The 25385-nt window shown below is 40.4% G+C and overlaps 2 protein-coding genes across 4 annotated transcripts in view; one reads left to right on the forward strand and one right to left on the reverse strand.

Annotated features, from left to right (window-relative positions):
* The first annotated feature begins 1894 nt into the window (after positions 1-1894).
* LOC138670842 (zinc finger E-box-binding homeobox 2-like) lies at positions 1895-14395 on the forward strand. The gene is made up of 3 exons (XM_069758555.1): positions 1895-3039; positions 6185-6329; positions 11876-14395. The coding sequence occupies exons 1-3, from the start codon at positions 1981-1983 to the stop codon at positions 12172-12174; spliced, it is 1503 nt and encodes a 500-aa protein (XP_069614656.1). The 5' UTR covers positions 1895-1980; the 3' UTR covers positions 12175-14395.
* A 6787-nt stretch (positions 14396-21182) lies between these two features.
* ARHGAP9 (Rho GTPase activating protein 9) overlaps positions 21183-25385 on the reverse strand; it is a 208542-nt gene continuing 204339 nt past the window's right edge. For all 3 annotated transcript variants that reach the window (XM_069758558.1, XM_069758556.1, XM_069758557.1), the window contains one exon: positions 21183-24531. In XM_069758558.1, the coding sequence (XP_069614659.1) occupies positions 24273-24531 (259 nt within the window). In that variant the 3' untranslated portion in view covers positions 21183-24272. The remainder of the gene's footprint in view (positions 24532-25385) is intronic.

A 25385-nucleotide genomic window follows, 5' to 3' on the forward strand; every position in this document is an offset into this window, starting at 1 on the left:
CAGTAGGCAGTGGTCGACTGTGTCTTAAGCTGAGAACAAGTCGAGAAGGAGGAGGATGGAAAACTGTCTGTTAGCTTTGGCTGTGAGTAAGTCATTAGTAATTTTGGTCAGAGCAGATTTGGTGGAGTGGTAGGGGCGGAAGCCAGATTGGAGGCTGTCAAGGAGACAGTTAGATGAGAGGTGGGAGGAAAGTTGAGCATGGACATGCTGCTCAAGGAGTTTGGAAGCAAACGGGAGCAGTGATATGGGGCGATAGCTGGGCATAGCAGTTGGGTCAAGGTTAGCTTTTTTGAGGATGGGTGTGATGGTGGCATGAGGGGAAGGTACCAGAAGATAACGATAGGTTGAAGAGATGGGTTAGGGCTGGAATGAGCATGTTAGTGAGGTTGACAAGCAGGTGGGAAGGGATAGGGTCAAGTGCACAGGGGGTGAGGTGTGATTGGGAACGGAGGTAAGTTCTCCTTCAGTGATGTTGGAGAGGGAAGTTATTAGGGAAGGGCAGAGGTCTGGTATATGGGGCGGTTGGGGTGGTGGAACAGTAAAGGTTTGCCTTGTTTGGTCGATCTTGTTTTTGAAGTAGGTGGCAAAAGTCCTCAGAAGAGATGAGGGGAGTTGGAGGTGGCAGTGGTGGGCGGAGGAGAGAGTTAAATGTGCCGAAAAGTTCTTTAATAGCTTGGTTAATAGTTCACTGCCTGATTTCCTTGTCTCCCTCCTGATGAAATACAGACAGTGATCTAAACAGGTTGGTGCTTGTTGGGGAAACAAGTTTGGTAGGTAGAGGCTCAAGAAGATCTCTGTCACACCCAGAGCACTTAACGCCTCATTTGCATATGAATAATAATTCTACATAGTCTAGAATGCAGAAAAAGATAGAAGATATAAATTTGCCAATATATTTATATTTCAAAGACCTGTATATCCCTATATTGGTTTGTTAGGGAGGCGGTTCATCTTACACCGATTCCTAATATAGTAAGTTAGTTGATCTGTAATAATTTATAATTAAATGTAGCAATGATCGCTTGTGTGATTGTATGCCCCACCCCATAGAGTTCAGCACTTCCATTGTCAGCAAACAATGATTTTTATCATCATAAAAAAATGGGGGGAAAATGACAAATGAGCAAACTATTGTTCATTGTTGGAACACTTGCCCTGTTTTGTGGAACAGATATCTGTACAGACAATTGTTCAATCGATTATTGGCCATTATAAAGGGCCTTTTGTAAATTGCTCTCATAATGTAGGCCATGTTCACACTTCTGATTTACTCACAGGTGCTTTATCCATGTTTCTTTTATGGATAGAACCCATACCCATTATAGTTTATGCGGCTGTACACTGTCCTTTTTTTTGCAGGGACATATCTGTTTATGATCCTGGTGACTGATAAAATTCCCAAATGCATGTGTATAAGTTATTAAAAAACTTGTAAAAACATTTATGACATCCTAATTACGTTCTAGTGCTGATCTTTTTTCATTGACTCTTTGCTAGGAGAATCCACCAAAACCTCTAAAACTTTTTGTTTGTTTTTTCAAATGAGAAAAACTGATGAAACTCTGATGGTAAAAATGAGACACTGATGAAAATCTGATCCAAAACTCTAATAAAAATTGGTCCATTTTTTACCAAGGAAAGAAACTAAAGAGTCACCAATTCTTCAAGCAGGAAATTACCACGTAACTTCTTGTCTGTGCCAATCTGAACAGACATGGGAAGTTACATGTAAGAAATCTTGAGACTTTGGGAAGACATAAGATTAATACTATGTATTTGCAGTATGTTAAATACATTATTATAATTTTTTCTTACATTAACAGAGTTAAAATAATTTGTCTTGAACAATTTGATTTATCTGTTTCTGTAGGTGAAAAACCATATGAATGTTCCAAGTGCAAGCGAAGATTTTCACATTCAGGATCCTACAGTTCTCACTTAAACAACCGGAAATGCTTTCCCTCTAATAACAGTAATTCGATGGTGCCCCCATTAATACATCCATGTTCTCTCCCTGGAGACCTTGCTTTTGGTCAAAAATATAGCGATCAATTAACACTGCAAAATTTCCATAGTAAAAACTGGCTAACATACCATCCAGTTGCTGAACCTTTACCCGCCCCACATGTCCAGTGGTGTAGCCATGATTTTAATGTAACCCCTAGATCACCTGAGAACATTTCTTTGGAGGCAGCTTTAAGTTCACATTTGAAAAAGGCTCAAGATTTTTGGCATTTTGGTAATAATTGCTGGAGAAATGTGCAACAAATTAGATTCAATGGATGGCGAGAAGATGATCTTGGACAATGGGACTCTTTAAGGAAACAAGAAATGGACCACCAGAGTGCCAGTGTCCATCAGTGCGGAAAGTACCAACCAGAAACAATCTTTAGTAGCCAGCACTATGAAACCGATCAAAATGCAATGTCTTTATCCCAGTATTCCCAAGACCTGCAAACTAAAACTGTAGAAAAGAATTCAGTGATGTATAAAAATACTCCACAAAGAAATCCCAGTAATGAGAAGATAGAAACTGGAAAAGAAGAGGAGGCTACAAAAACTAGTGAATGTGACTGGTTATCTCCTATATACAAACTGAAAACTTTACATCCCTGCCATTCAAGTCAATATTGTAGCTCAGAACACAAGACGTCAATTTCCATTAGAACTGTTCATCAACCACCCAACATTGCTCCAAAAGACCCCCAAAGTGAGCCATTGGACTTATCTGTTCCAAAAATTCGCTCCATTCCAGAAGTGAAGTCACATTTAAGTGAGGAACCATTGAAACTTGCAAATTATACATTTAGAAGCACAAGTTCCAGATCAGATTTATTCTCACTTGATACTGAGTCACATCAGGGGTCCCACAATTTGCCATGCCTGTTGCCAGATGTATTGCACAACTTCATTCAGAGTCGCTACCCATTTCTACATATCAACCACAGTTTCAGTGGACTCTCATTCTGCCCTTTCATAAACTGCTTTTACGGAAACCAGCCAAATACCTTAACAAGATGTGAAGACTCCACACCAATGGTGAGTCAACTACAGGTTCTCTATAAGGGATTCTAGATGCATGTATCTTGAAGCTCATATGCATGGGTATGCTGCGTGTACAGTTGTGCACAGAGGCTTTATGGGTTCTTAGTAAAGAGTGTGCCCTGCCGTAAAGGCTGTATCTGACACCATCTGTACGGAGGTACTTTCGCCTTAAAGAACTGTTTACAAGAGTGAATACTTCCAGGGAGTCAATGGAGCATGTCATACTGTATTTGCAGGAGTACGAAATTAACCGCACACTCATTTTCCAGATTTGAAGGGTTTTATTTCAAGTGATGACGGGAGGTGAGCGACATAGACTTTTGACATTTCGATCCTTCTCGGGTCTTTGTCGCAATTGTCGCTAGAGAGGGGAAAAATCATAACACGAGAGTCCAGTAATATGAAAATAATGCACAGAAAACTCCAAATAGACAGTATGAATAATATATACAATATACGGTATATAATATGTACGCGTCCCTGGATAGGAAAAGATATATTTTAAAGAGACATAGCATATCACATGTGCCAACCTTGTATAGGACCGTGCCAGCCTATACAGAGGCAGTGATCTGTGTAATTACATTGGTTGTGTTGGATGCTAGTAGAAAGGAACCAAAAATTACTCCCACATTGGGGCAGCGTTGGCGGATAGTATAAGGGTATGTGCACACGTTGCGGATTTTGCTGCGGATTCACAGCAGTTTTCCATGCGTTGTACAGTACCACGTAAACCTATGGAAAACAAAATCCGCAGTGCACATGCTACGGAAAAAAACATGCAGAAACGCTGCGTTGTTTTTTCAGCAGCATGTCAATTCTTTGTGCGGATTCCGCAGCGGTTTACACCTGCTCCATAATAGGAATCCGCAGGTGTAAAACCGCAGGTGAAATCCGCACAAAATCCACAAAAAAATCACGGTAAATCCGCAGTAATTCTGCAGGAAATCCGCAGTGCGGTTTACCAAAATCAGTGCGGAATAATCCGCACAACTTTCCGCAACGTGTGCACGTGGCCTTAGTGTAGTTCAGGAAGTTTGGGTGTAATAGACCCTGGAAATCGCGAGAAAGTGTGGAGAGGGGAGAGTAGTGGGTAAGTGGGTAATGAAATAAAAAGCACCCGCGTTTCTACTAACAATTGAAATACTGGATATGGGTCCATGCTCTCGTAGGTGGCAGTAAGAGCGCATCTGCTCACTCGGAATATTATCAAGAGTAGAAACGTTTCCACTGACTCCATGCGTGCCCCGTGCACTGCACAATGTCAGGTAATCCTCCACACTATATTACTGTTCCCGTGATGTCCCAAGAAATCATAAATGGGTACAAGCTAATAGTGCTCTGGGATATCCTGCTAGACTGACCTGTACACCTGCACATGGTCCATAAGAGAGAGTGTGATTGTTCCATCAGTAGTGGTAGAGAGCGGACGTGTCGTCAAACACCGTGATGAGATCCAGCACTGAAAGCGACCTGACCGGAGCCGTGTCTCAAAGACAAATGTTTGTGCTGTACTGAAAACTATGGCGTTTAGGAGAGACCAAAAATGTCCTAGATGTTTCGGAAAGAAGCGCTGTCCTTCATCAGGTTTCCAGCGTGTCTCCTTTCATAGTATACGAGTTATCAGATTCCAATTGTGATTTCCTGATACATAGTGTGGGCACAGGGCACAAACTGAGTCAGTGTAAAATAGTAGTTACATTTTACCATGAAAGCCACCTACAACTTTGTTCAAAATCTGATCATGTGACAGAAAGTTGTTTTTTTTCTTTATTTTGTCTAAGGCTAAGTTTACTTTGAAAACTGTAGGAGAGATCAGCACAAAATAGGGTCTTATCCGAGAGATGTAATGTGCTTTACGCTGAGATTAAACTAACCTGTTTAATCCATAAAAACAGCATATAGTGCAGCATCAGCTGCAGCAGATCCACGGGTCAGCTAGTGACCATCAAACATCAATAGGTCAGAACTTAGCAGTATGTGGATAGTCTCCACGCTGCCAACAGGATTTAAGACATATATTCCAGTGTAGTAAAATGATGCTTTATTTCGTCGCGTTTCGAAGTACAAAGTTACTTCAACCACATATGTCAGATACATGTGGTTTTCCTGAAGAAGAAGTAACTTTGTACTTCGAAACACATCAAATAAACCATCATTTTACTACACTGGGATATCTGCCTTAAATCCTGTCGGTAGCGCGGTGACTATCCAACAATTCCTTCTGACCTATTTAAGTTTACTTTCAAACATTTCACTAATTGGCACCCAGTTGTACGGATCTGACAGTAACTGAAATATATGATATAATTTTTTTCATGCACTTGTGGTCAAGAATGGTTTTCAGTACAGCTGGGGAAACGGTATCTTGCCATGTACCTGACAAATATGACATAGAAATGTGTAATACACAGTTTGGCACCTTCACAAAGAATGGATTAAAAGATAATTACTATGTATATCACAACTTATACATACATAAGTTCACTTTAACAAAGCATTAAAGTGAATCTGCTAGCAGGCTTTTGTTATGTAATCTGAGGATAGCATGAAGTTGGAGTCAAGATGCAGATTTCAGGGATGTGACACTTATTAGGCAGTGTGCTATAGTTTCCATACAATTAATGTTTTATCACCAGGATATAATCACTGCCCAGACTGATTCTCAAGTGAGCCTTGGTCCAACCACACCCCCTCCTCTGATGAGCAGCTCAACGTCAATAGACAATGTACACAGAAAGCTGTGGTATGGGCGTTGAGCTCGGCTGTATTCTACATCTAAAAACTCTGATTATGTCACAACTGCTGTACCCAGTAAACTAAGTGACAGTGCTATAATCAGGGTCTCTTTTTCTATATTATGATGCTCTCAGATGAGGTAGCAAACACCTGGTGATCGATTCCCTTTAAACGTACAGTTACTTTGTTGTTATAGTATGCTATACTGCTCTATTAGTACTGTGGTTACACCGTGGGGCTGTGCCCATGTATGCCCACACCTACCAGGGAGGGATACAGGTTGTGCATAGAGTTCAGTTGGGTTTAGGGTGATGAAGTAGAAGCAGGTCATACTGTAGACTCACACAGTACGTTACAAATGTGTTTCCTAATTATTGTCTTCAATGTTTGATTCTTCAAGAATGTCTCAGAGGAAGAGAAAAAAGTTGCCTGTGTATCACGTAAGAAGACCACGAAAGCTGAGAATGGCCTATACGCCTGTGATCAGTGTAATAAGAGTTTCCAGAAAAGCAGCTCTCTTCTACGCCACAAATATGAACATACAGGTAAGATCACACACAACTTATATTTTCTGTACATATACTCCTGTTAAGTCTATTTAAAAAAAAACAATGGTCTACAAATAAATGTCTCATAAAATTCTGGCAAATTTACACAAAAAAAAATCTGCAAACAAACCTTTTATAAACTGGTGTGTGTGGAGGGAGAGCTGAACTGTCTACAATATGTAACCACGTGATGTATGTTCAGCTTATGAAAATATAGTGTGTCCGTAAAGTCATGGTGCACTTTTGACCAGTCAATGGAAAGCAACAAAAGACGATAGAAATGTGAAATCTGCTCCAAATAAAAGAAAAACTCTCCCAGTTTTAAACCTATTCAGTGCAGTTCGATGTGAGCTCCATTTGTTGCCCTACACACATCCAAACAATAGTGAAGTTCTTAGCACACACGGGTAAGGACGTCTGGTGTAACAGAGTGAATAACGTCGTCTGTGATTCTCTGCTTTAAGTTATTAATGTCATTGATACGTTCAATGTACACATGTTGCTTCACATAACTCCAAAAGTAAAAGTCTAAGGTTATCAGATCCAGAGATCGTAACATAGTAACATAGTAACATAGTTAGTAAGGCCGAAAAAAGACATTTGTCCATCCAGTTCAGCCTATATTCCATCATAATAAATACCCAGATCTACGTCCTTCTACAGAACCTAATAATTGTATGATACAATATTGTTCTGCTCCAGGAAGACATCCAGGCCTCTCTTGAACCCCTCGACTGAGTTCGCCATCACCACCTCCTCTGGCAAGCAATTCCAGATTCTCACTGCCCTAACAGTAAAGAATCCTCTTCTATGTTGGTGGAAAAACCTTCTCTCCTCCAGACGCAAAGAATGCCCCCTTGTGCCCGTCACCTTCCTTGGTATAAACAGATCCTCAGCGAGATATTTGTATTGTCCCCTTATATACTTATACATGGTTATTAGATCGCCCCTCAGTCGTCTTTTTTCTAGACTAAATAATCCTAATTTCGCTAATCTATCTGGGTATTGTAGTTCTCCCATCCCCTTTATTAATTTTGTTGCCCTCCTTTGTACTCTCTCTAGTTCCATTATATCCTTCCTGAGCACCGGTGCCCAAAACTGGACACAGTACTCCATGTGCGGTCTAACTAGGGATTTGTACAGAGGCAGTATAATGCTCTCATCATGTGTATCCAGACCTCTTTTAATGCACCCCATGATCCTGTTTGCCTTGGCAGCTGCTGCCTGGCACTGGCTGCCCCAGGTAAGTTTATCATTAACTAGGATCCCCAAGTCCTTCTCCCTGTCAGATTTATCCAGTGGTTTCCCATTCAGTGTGTAATGATGATATTGATTCCTTCTTCCCATGTGTATAACCTTACATTTATTATTGTTAAACCTCATCTGCCACCTTTCAGCCCAAGTTTCCAACTTATCCAGATCCATCTGTAGCAGAATACTATCTTCTCTTGTATTAACTGCTTTACATAGTTTTGTATCATCTGCAAATATCGATATTTTACTGTGTAAACCTTCTACCAGATCATTAATGAATATGTTGAAGAGAACAGGTCCCAATACTGACCCCTGCAGTACCCCACTGGTCACAGCGACCCAGTTAGAGACTATACCATTTATAACCACCCTCTGCTTTCTATCACTAAGCCAGTTACTAACCCATTTACACACATTTTCCCCCAGACCAAGCATTCTCATTTTGTGTACCAACCTCTTGTGCGGCACGGTATCAAACGCTTTGGAAAAATCGAGATATACAATCGAGATCGTGGTGGCCATGGCTTGACAAAACCCCTGCCTATCCACTGCCGGGAGAATATTCTATCCAGACACTCACAAACAATGGAGGCATAGTATGGAAGAGTGCCGTCCTGTTGAAAGATGACACCTTCTGGAAATTGTGGCACTGCATACGATTCCAACATGTCAACATACGTGTTTGCCGTCAGAGACCGCTCCGCAGAAAAAAATGGACCTATCACCTTATCATGCATCAGGGCACAAAACACGTTCACTTTAGAGGTGTTACGTTCGTACTCAACATAGGCATGAGGATGTTCAGCAGCCAATATTCGGACGTTATGGCGATGAACATGTCCACAGATATGGAAGGTCGCCTCATCGCTAAATCTTGCATCATTGTCGATCTCATGAAGCATATCTGTAGCAAACGCGCATCGTTTGGGTCTATCCGCCGGTTTGGTAGTGTGCAACAGCTGCAGTTTGTACCCTGTAAAACAGAGACATGTCTTTAACACCTTATGAACTGTAGGCTTGCTTAGGTGTAATTGTCGAGCACACGCACGCACAGATTTTTTAGGGCTCCTTAGGTAGCTATCCTGTATAGCCTCTACAGACTCATCACTGACTGATGGCCTACCAGAACGGGGTTTCTCCACCAAACTGCCGGTTTCCTTCAACTGCTAATCCCGCCGAGTAATGTTATTCCTATGTGGTGGCGCTTCGTTATGAATGTACCGATATTCACGTAGGTCACGGATTCAAATTTAGCGAGCCACAGAACACACTGAACTTTCCTCAGTACTGTCCACTAGGGTTGAGCGACCTTGACTTTTTTAGGGTCGAGCCGGGTTTCGCGAAACCGACTATCTCAAAAGTCGAGTCGAGTGAAATCGGCCGATTATGGCGAAAAGTCGAGGATCGACCGAAACACGAAACCCAATGCAAAGCCAATGGGATTTTTTTTTTTTTCCGCTACAGCGCACAAGCGACAACATGGCGATAGGTCTTAGGGGCGTGGACGCCTATGTCATCACTCTGCCCATGCCCCTTCATTGGCTGAAAAAAATGGCGCCAAGCGCGTCATACGAAACGCGACTTTGGCGCGAAAGTCGCGTACCGCATGGCCGACCCCACACAGGGATCGGGTCGGGTTTCATGAAACCCGACTTTGCCAAAAGTCGGCGACTTTTGAAAATGAACGATCCGTTTCGCTCAACCCTACTGTCCACATCTCGACTGGCATGGAAAACCACACAGCTGGCATTAGCTTGTGGTTGTGATGCATGATGTCACAGACCTGGCAGTGTATTAATCAGAGTTCAGTTTATCAGGGGTTAATCTAACTGGGGACTCAGCAACAGCTTTAATGAGTTTGTGTTGTTTGATTGGTTCTTGTTATCTCTCCTCATGAACGGGTCTGATATGATTGGGCCAGAGAAAGCGCCCCAAACTGTAAACTATAAAAGTGCACCATGACTTTACGGACACACTATAGTGTAATTTAACTGATGGTTATGATGATAGCACTGAATTAATGGTGTATGTATACAGTGGGATGCTGACATGTACTGTGTATTGTATATATTGTAGCTAAATCTGACATACCAACTTTTACACCAAAACTGTGAGCATAGATCACACCTTCAAGAAGTCAATTATCTTTTTATCACCTGTATGAGATGCACATGATGAAAAAATAAGATACTAGTATACGTTCACCTTTTAAATCCATGCTGCTCCCACACAGATGGTTCCACCGCCCTGCAGACTCTTTACTTGGCTGTTGAAATGAAGTGGTATGTTTAACACTTGACCCTGAAAGTCAATCATTGCTGTAAGTATGGGCAACATGTCACCGCTGCAGCCAGTGATCGGTCGGCATGGTCACGTCATATAAAACATATCATCACTGTAGCCAAGTAAACAAAGAGCATTTAGGGATTACTAGAGTGAATGTCTATGTGTCATTTTCAGTTATATGCATCTAACCCGCCCCTGTTACTCATTACATGGCTGTCGGCCAAGCGATTGTTTAGCAGCAGCAGGGTCGACTCAAGGTTTTCGTGGGCCCCTTTAACACATACCACAATTCATGATGCACAGTTAAGGAATATAGGTATAATACAATGCCAAAGATTTCACTTCTTACATTACATGAGTGATATCTATTGTAAATTATACAATAGCTCATAAATCAGTGAATCCTCACAGTGCACAGCACAGAGTGACTGCAGACTTATAATTTCAGACCAAACAGTATAGTCCTCCATACAGTATTATGGGAACCACATAGTTCTCCGTATAGTGTTATGAGCGCCACATAGTCCTCCATCCAGTATTATGGGCACTACATAGTCCTCCATACAGTAGTATGAGCACCACATAGTCCTCCATACAGTTTTATGAGCACCACATAGTCCTCCATACAGTAGTATGAGCACCACATAGTCCTCCATACAGTATTATGGCAACCAAATAGGCCTCCATACAGTAGTATGAGCACCCTATAGTCCTCCATACAGTATTATTGCAACCAAATAGTCCTCCATGCAGTAGTATGAGCACCCCATGGTCCTCCATATAGTATTAAGGGCACCATATATTGCTCCATACACTATTATGGGCCACATATATTTCTCCATACAGAATAATGTGCCCCATATAATGCTCCTTACAGTATATTGGCCCCATATAATGCTCCATGAAGAATAATGGTCCCTATATATTACTCCATACATTATAATGGGCCCCATATATTGCAACATACAGTATAATGGGGCCCACATAGTGCTCTATACAGTATAATGGGCCCACACATAGTGCTCCATACAGTATAATGGGCACCATATAATGCTCCATTCAGAATAATGGACTCCATATAATGCTCCATACAGTATAATGCGTCCCATATAATGCTCTATACAGTATAATGGGTCCCATATAATGCTCCATACAGTATAATGGGCCCCATATAATGCTCCATACAATACTCCATACACTATAATAGCCCCATATAATCGTCCATACAGTATAATGGGTCCAATATATTGCTCCAAATAGTATATAATGACCCCATATAGTGGCTCATACAATATAATAAGCCCTACATAATGCTCCATACAGAATATTGGACCCTATATATAGCTCCATACAGTATAATGGCCACATATAATGCTCCATACAATATATAATGGCCCCATATAATGCTCCACACATTATAATGGCCCCATATATTGCTACATACATAAAATAAAAAATAATCAAATACTCCTCACTGCTGCAGCTGCCTCAACGTTTTCTGAGATGGTTTTGCACATTTGCAACCTTGTCCAGCCAGATAAGCATCACCAACATTTCTTCTCAGGTCATCAAAAATTCCCTTTGTTCATGCCATGATACAACATCACAATCATGTGTTGTCCAGATCAGACTTTAAAAGATCTGTTTTCATTAAAAAAAAATGTCGCCTACTCACATCTGATTGTCATCCTTTAGATTTAAAACAGACACAAATTCCACCTTCCAATTATCTACTAATCCTAAAGGTTCACATATTTTTGCCCTTCACTGACATGTGATATTGGATTATTTTCCCCTATAAAAAAAATTACAGTCTAATATTTTTAATTCATTTGTTTGACTTTATTCCCTTTATCAACTTTTAGGATTGATATAAAATCTGATGTAGTTTTTGGACGAATATGTGCAGAAATATAACAAATTCTGAGGGGTTTACAAACTTTCAAGCACCACTATATGACTTTGTTCCTTATAACAATCTAGTTCTACTTTCTCATATCCAGGAAACAGACCACATCAATGTGAAATTTGTAACAAGGCCTTCAAGCACAAACATCATCTCATCGAGCATATTCGTCTACACTCAGGAGAAAAACCATATAGTTGTGATAAATGTGGCAAAAGATTCTCCCATTCCGGGTCCTTCTCCCAACATATGAATCATCGCTATTCCTACTGCCATAGAGACAATATATATCTCCCAGAAAATGCTGAAATGGCTTGGGGAAACACATCGAACAAGTCTGAAAACCACCAATCATTGCATTCTACTGAAGAGCTGAGGAATGTGGCGCAGACATGAATATTACCCATAGAATACAAAAGTCAAAGACACTACAGTGATTCTCTGAGGAAGTGGACCAATCAGTATTAAAAAAATGGATTAACAATTGTTTTTTATGGGTTTTGTTATCAAATAACTTATTAGATCTTATTGACATTCTTTATGTGTTAAAGAATAGAAGATGACTAAGATGATTATTGTTGAGAAAAAGGATTCAGCTACGTCAAGATAAATGAAGGATAGGACCATAAAGAACCCTAGTTTGACAATGATAACCATGTTGAAGAAGTCTACCCACGTCTCAGAATCCAAGTGTTTGAAGTTCTGGAAATAGATAAGCTTTAATGATGTACTAGGTAGAAGTGTAACACAAAGCTCCCATGCAAAATCTGTAAGACTGGAATCACACATGCAGTTTTTGTGCCATTTTTTGAACCAAGAAGAAGGAAAAATATAAAGGAAAGACGGATACTCCATACTTTTGTATCTACTTCTGTGTTTGTCTCACAATAATTGCATGCGTAATTCCAGTATAACACAGCCCCCACTTAGCATTGTATGTTTCAATACTAGTGTCCTCTAATGTTATGGAAATGAATTATGTTCCCTCAGACCCAAAAATTAAGGTGCAATTTTGATTAATAATAATAATAATAATAATTTCTGTACCCCTCGGGACTAGCACAGTTTTAGCATAAATTGCCCTCATATTGTTAGAATCTGAACTTTAGTGTGCAAAATAACCAATATTCCTTAAATATATACTGTCATGGCTGCAAGTTTTGGCACCCTTGAAATTGTTCCAGGAAGTGAAGTATTTCTCCCAGAAAATGATTGCAATTACACATGTTTTGTTATACACGTTTATTTCCTTTGTTTGTATTGGAATAACACAAAAAAGCAGAGGACAAAAAGGCAAATTGGACATAATTTCACACACCACCCCAAAAATGGGGGTAAACTACTTTGTTCCATGCATGTGATGCTCATTCAAACACACCTGTGGCAAGTAACAGGTGCAGGCAATATGAAAATCACCCCTGAAACCAGATAGAAGGGGAGAAGTTGACTTAATCTTTGCATTGTGTGTCTGTGTGTGCCATTCTAAGCATGGAGAACAGAAAGAGAGGAAGAGAACGGTCTGAAGACTTGAGAGCCAAAATTGTTAAACAATAACAACAATTTCAAAGTTACAACTTCATCTCCAGAGAACTTGATGTCCCTTTATCCATGGTGCACAATATAATCAAGAACTTTAAAACCTCCGGCACTGTAGCTAATCTCCCTGGACGTGGATGACAGAGAAAAGTTGATGTAAGTTTGCAACGTGGGATATTCTGGATGGTGGATAAGCAGCCCAAATCAAGAACCAAAGAAATTTGAGCTGTCCTGCAGGCTCAGGGTGCATCAGTGTCAGCGCGAACTATCTGATGACATTTAAATGAAATGAAACGGTATGGCAGGAGACCAAGAGGACCCCACTGCTGACACAGACACATAAAAAAGCTAAATTGAAGTTGGCAAAAATGTGTGAGAATAAGCCAAAATCCTTCTGGGAAAGTGTCTTGTGGACAGAGGAGATCATGATAGAGCTTTTTGGTAAAGCACATCATTCTACCATTTTTCAAAAGCGCAATGAGGACTATAAAGAAAACGACACAGTACCTACAGTCAAATATGGTCAAGTTTCAAAAATGTTTTGGGGTTTGTTTGGCTGCCTCTGGGTGCCTCAACTGTGTGCAAGGCATCATGAAATCTGAAGATTACCAAATAATTTTGGTTTGCAATGTAGTGCCCAGTGGGTTTGCATCCTAGGTCATGGGTGTTCCAGCAGGACAATGACCGCAAACATACTTCAAAAAGTATCCAGAAGTGGATGGAAACAAAGCACTGGAGAGTTCTGAAGTGGCCAGCAATGAGTCCGGATCAAAATCCAATTGAACACCTGTGGTGAGATCTCAAAAATGCTGTTGGGACAAGGAATTCATCAAATATGAGGGACTTGGAGCAGTTTGCAAAAGAAGAGTGGTCCAAACCTCTAGTTGAGAGGTGTAAGAAGCTTGTTGATGGTTATAGGAAGTGATTGATTGCATTATTTACTCCAAAGAGTGTGCAACCAAATATTAAGTTGAGGTGCCAACAATTTTGTCCTGACCATTTTGGGGTTGTATGTGAAATTGTGTTCAATTTAACTTTTTTTCTCTGTTTTTTTTTTGTGTTGTTCCAATACACATAAATAAATGTGTATACAGAACATATGTAATTGCAATAATTTTCTGGAATAAATATTTCATTTTCTGGAACAATTTCTGCCAACACTTTCGGCCATGAATGAATATATATACGGATTACACACTGGTGCTATTACTTTTAAATAGGTAAATACTTATTGCTTTTAATTACAGCCTTGATTACTTGTGTTACTTATAGGCTACAAGTCATGTACCCCTTTGCACAAAATTGTTTGTATTGGTTGTTTGTTTCCTAAATGCAGAGTTAAGTAACTTTCTATAAAGTCTTTATAATTTCTTTTTACTATTTTGCTGCTACAGTGTCTGTAAGTTCTTTATCTAGCTTCTATCTAACTTTTGCAAAAATGTTACAGATCTGTCAGGGATCCTCTTCCTAAAGGTACCGTCACACTTTAGCGACGCTGCAGCGATACCGACAACGATCCGGATCGCTGCAGCGACGCTGTTTGGTCGCTGGAGAGCTGTCACACAGACAGCTCTCCAGCGACCAACGATCAGGGGAAAGACTTCGGCATCGTTGAAACTGTCTTCAACGATGCCAAAGTCCCCGGGTAACCAGGGTAAACATCGGGTTACTAAGCGCAGGGCCGAGCTTAGTAACCCGATGTTTACCCTGGTTACCATCGTTAAAGTAAAAAAAACAAACGCTACATACTTACCTACCGCTGTCTGTCCTCGGCGCTCTGCTTCTCTGCTCTGGCTGTGAGCGGCGGGCAGCCGGAAAGCAGAGCACAGCGGTGACGTCACCGCTCTGCTTTCCGGCCGCTGTGCTCACAGCCAGAGCAGAGAAGCCCAGCTCCGGGGACAGACAGCGGTAGGTAAGTATGTAGCGTTTGTTTTTTTTACTTTAACGATGGTAACCAGGGTAAACATCGGGTTACTAAGCGCGGCCCTGCGCTTAGTAACCCGATGTTTACCCTGGTTACCAGCGAAGACATCGCTGAATCGGTGTCACACACGCCGATTCAGCAATGTCAGCGGGACCTCAACGATCAAAAAATGGCCCAGGCCATTCCGACACGACCAGCGATCTCACAGCAGGGGCCTGATCGCTGGTACGTGTCACACATAGCGAGATCGCTACTGAGATCGCTGTTGCGTCACAAAACTTGTGACTCAGCAGCGATCTCGCTAGCGATCTCGCTATGTGTGACGGGGCCTTAACTCTCTTTATTCTCACCTTCCCTTCTCCTGATGTTAGAGATAGCAGCAGGAAAGGGGAGGTGATTGTACACAGATTCCTGCAGCATGGAGAGGGTACCCAGTATCTCAGGGAGGGCAGAAAAAAGGTTACACGGAGGAAAGGGCATGAAGAGGAAATAAGTAGGGAAAGAAGCTGTATAATGATAACAAAGGCAGCAGTACCCTAGACACAAACATACCTCACTTCCAGCCTATATTGTTTGAATACAAACTGCCACAAGAGAAAAATATGCAAAAAAAATTTCAGAGTCCGAAAAAAATAAAGGAATGAAGATTACACACTGACACTGTAATTTTATTAACCAAAGGTAACCACTAACGTATATAAAAATGTTTGTCCATTGCCTTTAATGTTTACGTAAATGTCCATGGAAGTGTGAAGATGTATGTCACACAACCAATAGAATATAAGAAAAATTATATTACATCAAATGCTACTGTACACCTAAATATCTTTTAGTAATCTATGTTAAATATGTAAAATACTTAAAATAGTACCTTTCACCAAATTTTTCATGTCAAACTGGATACACGATATAATAGTGACTGTAGAGCGGAATAAAACTTTTGCTTTTTTTTTATTTCAATTTTCGGTCACAGAGATATTACCATTTGGCACTTTGTGAGTTAACTTTTTTTAAAGTACAAGTGGGTGGTATTAGACAGTTTTTATTGGGGGCGTGTACTTCTTCTACCTATATGATGCTGACCAATCATAAGCAGCAACACTCAAAGGAAAGAAGAACACACCTCCACCATAACTTAGAGCAGATTTTTCAGTTTGTGAGATATAATGATACAACACTTTTCTCCTGGTCTAACCTACTACATGAGTCAGTGTTGGGGGAGGGCAGCGGAGCTTAGTTAGGTCACATTATAAACCCTTCTATTAGCTCTCCAAGTGTGTCAGTAATGATACTTATGTCTGATTTACTGAGGCAACTTGTACTCACTCTGCAGTCAGATCATGGTTGTCATTACATCTCACACAGAAGAACACTGACACATCCTAAGACAGGCAGTGTGGAGCAAAGGGTAGTACAGCAAAGCTGACAATGTTAGGAGAGGAGGAGAGCTGATAGATGAGTTTGTAAAGTGAACTTATCTGAGAGGTGTGAGTCATTTATGCTTTCTAATAATGCAGGAGGTTAGACCAGGAGATCAGGCTGTCTGTCACTATACAGCTCAGACACTGAAAAATCTGCTCTAAGTTTTGGTCTGGGTATATTCTTATTTAGGCAGGGGTCACACTTGCGAGAGCAATGCGAGAAACTTGCGCAATTCTCTCACATCAATACCCAGCACTGCCGCCGGCACTCTGAACTGAAGCGTTCAGCTGCAGAGAAATACATGCAGCCGCATACTCCAGTCCCAAGTGCTGGCGGCAGTGTCGGGTATTAATGCGCGAGTCTCTCGCATTGCTCTCGCAAGTGTGACACCGGCTTTTCTTTGCTGTCTGCTTAAGATTAGTTAGCATTATACAGGGAGATGATGTACACACCCCAGTGCAAACACTAACAACACCTATTGTGACTTTAAAAAGTTAACTTATTAAGTGCCAAACACTTTGATGGCTAATATTTCATCAATGGAGATACTACATATTGTGCCAAGTTCAACATTGAAAATTTGATGAAAGATCTTCTTTAATAACTTATTAGATATTATAATTTCAACTAACAAAAATATGTTTAATATAAAATGAGTAAATCTAACTAACAAGAAACAATTATATTACAGGTGTTGTCTAATTTAGAAACTTTAACCTCTTACCGACATCGGGTGTAATAGCATGCCGATGTCGGACTCGCCCTGTTTGGTGCGGGCTCTGGCACTGAGACCATACCTTTCATGGCACATGACAGCTGATATATACAGCTGACATGTGCCCGCAACAGCTGCGGGTGAAATCACGATCCACCCACGGCGCTCATAGAACGCGATCTGATCATCGCCTATATGTAGCAGAGCCGATCTGACAAGTGCAGCTTCTAGTCTCCCACGGAGACTATTGAAGCAAGCAAAAAGTAAAAAAAATGTTTTAAAAAATATTAAAATATATATATGAAAGTTCAAATCACCTACCGTTTTGCCCCATTCAAAATAAAACAATGAAAAAAGAATTAAACATACACATATTTGGTACCGCTGCATTCAGAATAGCGCGATCTATCAATATAAAAAAAAATTAACCCAATCGTTAAACGGTGTAACGAAAAAAAGTCAAATCGCCAGAATTATGTTTTTTGGTCACAGCAACATTGCATTAAAATGGAATAACTGGCGATCAAAAGATCATATCTGCACCAAAATGGTATAATTAACGTCAGCTCGGCACACAAAAAATAAACCCTCACCCAAACTGAGATCACGAAAAATGGAGATGCTACGGTATCGGAAAATGGCGCAATTTTTTTTAAGCAAACATTAGCATTTTTTTCACCACTTAAATAAAAAAAACTTAGACATGTTTGATGTCTGTGAACTCGTAATGACCTGGAGAATCTAATGGCAGGTCAGTTTTAGCATTTAGTGACCACTGGTGATGAGCAAGTATACTCGTTGCTCGGGTTTTCCTGAGCACGCTCGGGTGTCCTCTGAGTATTTTGGCGTGCTCAGAGATTTAGTTTTCGACGCCTCAGCTTCATGATTTACGGCTGCTAGACAGGCAGAATACATGTGGGAATTCCCTAATAAACAGGCAACCCCCACATGTACTCAGGCTGGCTAGCAGCCACAAATCATGAAGCTGAGGCAACAAAAACTAAATCTCTGAGCACGCCAAAATGCTCGGAGATCACCTGAGCTCGGGAAAACCTGAGCAACGAGTATACTCGCTCATCACTAGTGACCACTGTAAAAAAAAAAAAAAAAAGCAACCCAAAAAACAACTGTGGGATTGCACTTTTTTTTTGCAAATTTTTTTTCCTGTTTTCCAGTGCACAATATGTTAAAACCAATGGTGTCGTTCAAAAGTACAACTCGTCCCGCAAAAAATCAAGCCCTCACATGACCATTTTGACCAAAAATTTAAAAAGTTATGGCTCTTGGAAGAAGGGGAGCAAAAAATGAAAATGCAAAAACAAAAATACCTCTTCTGGTCGTTAAGGAGTTAATTTCAAACACCCTATCAGAGAGTTCATAGTTGTGGGTCCTGAGTGCAGAATCCCAACATATCCAGACCAGGGGTTCACAACCTTTTTTAATTTGAGGGCCGTATTGTTAGACTGAACCAATCTCAATGGTTGCAGTAAAGCTTTGGTATTAGTAGTAGTATTACCTTTTGAGAGTTTATTGACAGTATGTGCCATAAATATCTAATAGGTGCTACTTCTATTTTTAGGACTCCCACTTATCAGGAGGTTACGAGTTCCCTTCTCCCCAATCACAATCAATAAAGGAAGAAACCAAACATTCAGCTTTCTCCATTACGCCTCTCAATCAGCCAAACCAGATCTCCACTTTGCACTGACGAGGGGCAGTACCCCGAAATACAGTGTCTGCAAATTGAGATTCTGGTTTGGCTCTTATCCTAAGTCATGTGACAAGGCTCGTTAAAGGGTCGACATTGACTGTTAGGATTGCTATTTCCAATAGGTGGCACTAGAGTTCTAGTCCTCTTACTCTCTGAAGAGAATGTTTGCAGCTTTCTCCATTGTAATTTAAAGACTTGCCTGGTGAAAACAAATCGGTACCTATCTACAGTATAGTTGATAATTTGTTGATTGTAGGGATCTGACTGCTGAAATGGAATGGAGTGGCAGTGTGCCTTCTGCTCCGTTTATTCCCTATGGGGTTGCTGAGCACTGTGCTCCACTTATTCTGGCAACCCCATAGAGAATGAATGTAGCAGCAGTTGGGCATCCAACCTGCTGCAGCATTTTTTAACAGGGGTAAAAATGCCCTGTCAGGCATGTTCTGCCAATGAATATAGGAGTAGTTAGCCATGCTCACTTCACCTTATCAAGTCCTTTCTGTTCTATGAGATCCCCATTATGCCAGATATGAGGGACCCAGTGATGACCACCCAGTGCACCACTACTAACTGTCCCTATGGTGCTATCAACTGCTCCTCCTCTCACTGACATGCCAAATACATGAGCACAACTACCAGACACTGTGAATTATCTCTGTGATGAGATGGTTGAGGGACGCATAGAAGGGTATTGTGGATTACATGGGACCCCTGGGTCCGCAGCTTGTGCATCCCTGTTCTAGACTATCTACTTCTAGTAAGTCATATTAAACTGGACCTGTAGGAATACGTATGATGTTTCATCAAGTTTTGCTGGATTTTTTGGAACTATCATGGTGTGAAAGATTCCCCGGTTTGATCGTAGATGATTCTTCTTCTTGGGAACCAGTTGTCTTCTCTCTCCAAAATATAAAACGCACGGGGATTTTCTCAATTTAGAAATCTATGGCAGATTGAAAGGATATTCAACAAATGTGTTATAAATACAGGTTGTACTTCTGTGACCCAGACATATATACATGCATAGCTCACCATTACAATGTTTCATGTATATATTCTTTTTAGTTTTATGAATATTGAGCATACTTAACTATGTGTATGCAATTCCATTTCTATCTATATGGATATTATCTTGGCAAAGTTCATCTTGGATAGAAAACTTGTTGAAAAATCTGTTAATCACTTTCAGTGGAACAAAATAAACATTTTTAAGCATATTTATATATATATTGAACTTTCATTGGCAGTGTAATTTTCTATGTTATGGTCAGTTGCCCTTTTCACAAATACCAAACCTTGAACAGCAGCGCAGACCTTGAACAGAAGTGGTGACCTTGAACAGCAGTGCACACCTTGAACAGTAGGGCAGACCTTGAACAGTAGGGCAGACCTTGAACAGCAAGGCAGATCTTGAACAGAAGTGCAGACCTTGAACAGCATCACAGACCTTGAACAGCAGTGCAGACCTTGAACAGAAGCGCAGACCTTGAACAGAAGCGCAGACCTTGAACACCAGGGCAAACCTTGAACAGCAGCACAGACCTACCTTGAACAGAAGTGCAGACCCTGAACAGCAGCACAGACCTAGAACAAAAGCGCAGACCTTGAAGAACAGCGCAGACCTTGAACAAAAGCGCAGACCTTGAACAAAAGCGCAGACCTTGAACAGAAGCGCAGACCTTGAGCAGAAGCACAGACTTTGAACAGCAGGGCAGACCTTGAACAGAAGCGCAGACCTTGAACGGAAAGGCAGACCTTGAACAGCAGCTCTAACCTTGAACAGCAGCGCAGACTGTGCTAATATCCAAAGGATATGTCACAAGTGCCATCTTAGGGGCACACACGTATCCCAAAAATGTGAGCCAGTGACCCTTGTTTTGCCTGGTAAAGTGGCGTCTGCTAGGCATATCTAGCCATTTATATGGAGGCTATGGAAACGGCAGCTATGAATATGCCATAGATGTCTCAATAGGCCATAGATGATTTTGAAAAATTTTACAAAACATGCAACTTTTTGGTAAATTTTCAGGTGTTTCATGACTTTCTGTAGTCAAACAAAATCTTGTATTTGTTGATAATGATAATGTACTTGTTGATAATGCTTGGGAACTATTTTGTTACATATAGAAAATTATTGCACATACACATATTCACCAATAATGATAATAAAACAACTTTAGCTTTCATAGCAAATAAAAGTAACACAATTACACATTTGTTTGTGTCACCAAAGATCGTATTCAAACCTGAGGTGTAAATTATCATATAAATAGATGATCCTATTGTGAATATACAAATGCAAACTGTTATTAAGACATGTACTCCTTATATTAATAAACTATTTTTTCTTGTAATTTTGTTGTACAGTCTGATTGCATCTCCTTTGTAGAACTTGTCCTATGAATAAAGTCCAAATCATTATTAGACCATTTCCAGCTCTAAATATTCTAGTAAAGCTGAAACTATATTTTTATTCATGTTTATTCGATATTAAAGATATTTGATCCATGATCAAATATGAATATAATTCCAAATAATCTGCTGATAATTTGTCAGGCAATAGTGCAAGATATGGGGAATGCGGCGGTACCAATATGGACAACAATGGGACATACTACGGCTTGAAAAACAGATAGTATTATGTTCGGCTCATGAATTGCTGCATTTATTGGCTTTATAATTAAAAAAACTTTAAATATGGAACTAATCTGGACCTGTGACATGGTTATTATTATTAAGGGGTTGGCTCATTTCAGCCCATATATCCACTATTGAGACCAACATCTATTTTTATTTATTTTACTCACTTATATAAGGCCATTAGTTCATCAGCGCTTTACATACATTATCGCTGTCCGGGGCTCACAATCTAGATTCCATATCAGTATGTCTTTGGAGTGTGGGAGGAAACCGGAGAACCCGGAGGAAACCCATGCAGACACAGGGAGAACATACAGACTCCTTGCAGATGTTGTCCTTGGTGGGATTTGAACCTCGAACCCCAAGGGCAGAAAGGCTATATCTATAGGAATAGCTGTTGGCTGAACAAGTCCCTAAGTATATGGCCAGCTTTAGACCTCATGAACACAACTGTATGCTTTCTACTGGGAACAGAAAAAGGAGTACCGTCAATTTTTTGTGACTGAGTGAACTAATACTTGCCTCTTTTACTACCTTTAAAGGGAATCTGTCAGTACCTTGTAGATTGTGAGCCTTCGCGGGCAGGGTCCTCTCTCCTCCTGTACCAGTTATGACTTGTATTGTTTAAGATTATTGTACCTGTTTTTATTATGTATACCCCTCCTTACATGTAAAGCGCCATGGAATAAATGGCGCTATAACAATAAATAATAATAGTATGATCAACCCTCGTAAGCCGACTATATGGGCATGTAGGTCATAGGAAGCTGAAAAAAATGCTACCTTATTTTAATTATAATAAGCTCTCGAGGCAGATTCTCATGCAGATCTGTGTCCGGCCCATAGATCTTAACAGCTCATTTACATATAGGAAAAATATGGATTTCTTTGGAATAAGACATCGGATCACAAATCTCAAAGAATCATTTTTTTCAGCTTCCTATGACCTACATGCCCATATCAAATGCCCTCTAAGTGCACAAGAACACCAAATCATTTCTTGAAAGTTGGAGTTCTCCTACACAAATTGTGTTTCCTACTCATAAAAGTAGATAACAAAAGATAAGCCCTCCTGTCCCAGGAGGAGAAGTGTGTGGTAAAGAGATGAGCGGATCATTTGGAATTCGAATTCAACTGCTTTGCTGGATTTTCCTAAAAATTTGATTTGCAAAAAAAAAAATTGCAAAACTGTAATGCCTCTAATTGCTCGGAAAATATGTGTATAATACTCCGGGGTCTCCTAGAAATGTATTGAACCCCTTTTGATGAGATCTTTAATGCAAACACAGCCTCAGTAATTTCCAAATGACCACAACCTATTTGGCTAGAGCAATTCGGATGGTAACCAACAGCGATATTTGGGTGGCGTGTGTATGAGCCTAATATTAAACTATTACAAGGAAATGTGCTTGAATATATATAAAATATTGTATTATTTTATTTTACAACATGCACACTTTGTCACTGTATCATACTATATCACAGATCAATTACAGTAATTCACAGTTACCTCCCTATATATCACGTGAATCTTTCAGACTGAGAGTACCACTAATATTTTCAATGTGTTTCAGAACAATGGTAATACACCAAAATCAGATTAGGCCTTTTTCCTAGACTTTTGTGGAATGACCTGTGCGCTCTGATGTCCAATCCCTATGCTATAAAATCCTAAAACCGCTGCTTATCCTGCCCTTGTCTTTTATAGTGGCTATCATAGTCCACCGCACCGCACCCGACGTCATTTTGTTCTCTCTTTGGTTCCTATAGTCTTCAGCAGTGTGTGAAATGACATCGGGCATTCTTTTTTTGCAATCCTTGCAAAACGATTTGCAAAGGGTTCGACTTTGTGGGGACCTGAGAATTTGAGGAAATTCAACTCAAAGTTAATTTGCAGTGGATCAATCCGCTCATCTCTTGTGTGGTACCATAAATCAGCATGAAGAGCATTGGTTTCATGCTTTTAATCTCGGGCTCTCTTCCTCCCATCCCATCTAATTATTTCCACCTTGACTCCAGCGGTCAATAAATGAATAGGCATATATGTTCTCCATTTTCCATATCAGCCTAGATGAATGCTGGTAGATGTAGTCTGATAACAGTCGGAAAGTTGCAGGTTGCAAATTTAGGCAGAATGTATTATAAATGTTTTTCAAAATATCTGCTCAACCACGCACAAACACTTGTCCAGAAAGAAAACAATGAAAATGCAAATATATTAAGCATAATATAAAAATAAAATAATAAATTGCAATTAAATTTAAACATTTGCATTCAACATAGTATAAACCGTGCCAAGAATCACATCCATGGTGTATGTTCCAGCTGGGACTGTCTCTTTTAATGGCAGTAAGTCTGAGCCATTTAGTCCTACTCCTAAGCAATTTTATTTCCTTAGTAAATAGCTAAGAACACAGTCATTGTACCTTGAATACCTTACACAGTTGGCTTTAAATCCCCCACATATATGTCCGTTCCAGATACTGAAGAACTGGGAATCTGTAAGGAGGTATTTGTCCGAGGCTCTTCCTGAAAGTTGTACAGTTCTATAAAGGGGTGGACAATTCTATGTGGGCTTTAGCCGCACATTCATTCTCTGTATAGGATGAATTGCTTGTTTTTTCAAGACTGTCCTGGAAGATCTCTTCATAATGAGTGAGAAAATTTTCCACAACTTGGTTTTGATAAACCATATTAGCAGCAATGTTAGCAAACTGCTCTTTCTCTGGTCTCATCAGCGTGGGCCCAAAAACAATGCCAATGTTTTGAGTGGTCATACGATTCATCTCGGAGTGTTCTATGACACTGGGGGAGAGAAAAAAATATTCATAATTAAAATAAAATAGAAAAATGTAAAATAATACATTTGTCAATCAAATCTCATACTAGTAGAAACCTACTAAATGTCATATTTACTTGCTACTACAATCACTACTAGGCATTGCTTCATCCAGCTTCATCTTAGGAGGTCTAAGGGTGCTTTCACATCACATTCAGGCAACCGTTTGTTGGCCCAGTCAGGGCTTGCGTCCAAAGCCCCGCCAAACAGCTAACGGGGGCTATAGACTGTAATGGTGCTAACAGAGAGAACATGGGCTCTGTTTTGTATAATTTTCGGGAGTGTATGTCTACTAGAGACAGACACCCATCCTGGCAAAATGTATGTTAAAAGGACACGCTTTTGGAACACATACAGTCATGGCTGTTGTGAATTCTGTGGCAGAGTTCACTCCTGTGGTCACAAGTGGTACTTCGGCTGATTCTCTCTGGGAGCTTCCGTTTGTGGAGGAAAGTGGTACTGCAGCTTCTGAGTTTCCTCCCTCAGGTGATCTGGTGAGGTCGTTAGCTGCTTCTCTACTTAACTCCACCTAATGCTTTGATCCATGCTTCCTGTCAATGTTCCAGTGTTGGACTTGGGTTTCTCTGGATCATTCCTGTGGCCTGCTGCTCTGCATAGCTAAGTGCTTCTTTGCTATTTGTTGCTATTTTTTCTGTCCAGCTTGTCTATTTGTTTTGCTGGAAGCTCTGGGACGCAAAGGGTGTACCTCCGTGCCGTTAGTTCGGTACGGAGGGTCTTTTTGCCCCTTTGCGTGGTTTTCTTTAGGGTTTTGTGTAGACCGCAAAGTTATCTTTCCTATCCTCGTTCTGTCTAGAATATC

This window comes from Ranitomeya imitator, chromosome 3 (assembly GCF_032444005.1).
Source record: "Ranitomeya imitator isolate aRanImi1 chromosome 3, aRanImi1.pri, whole genome shotgun sequence".
Classification (NCBI taxonomy): domain Eukaryota; kingdom Metazoa; phylum Chordata; class Amphibia; order Anura; family Dendrobatidae; genus Ranitomeya; species Ranitomeya imitator.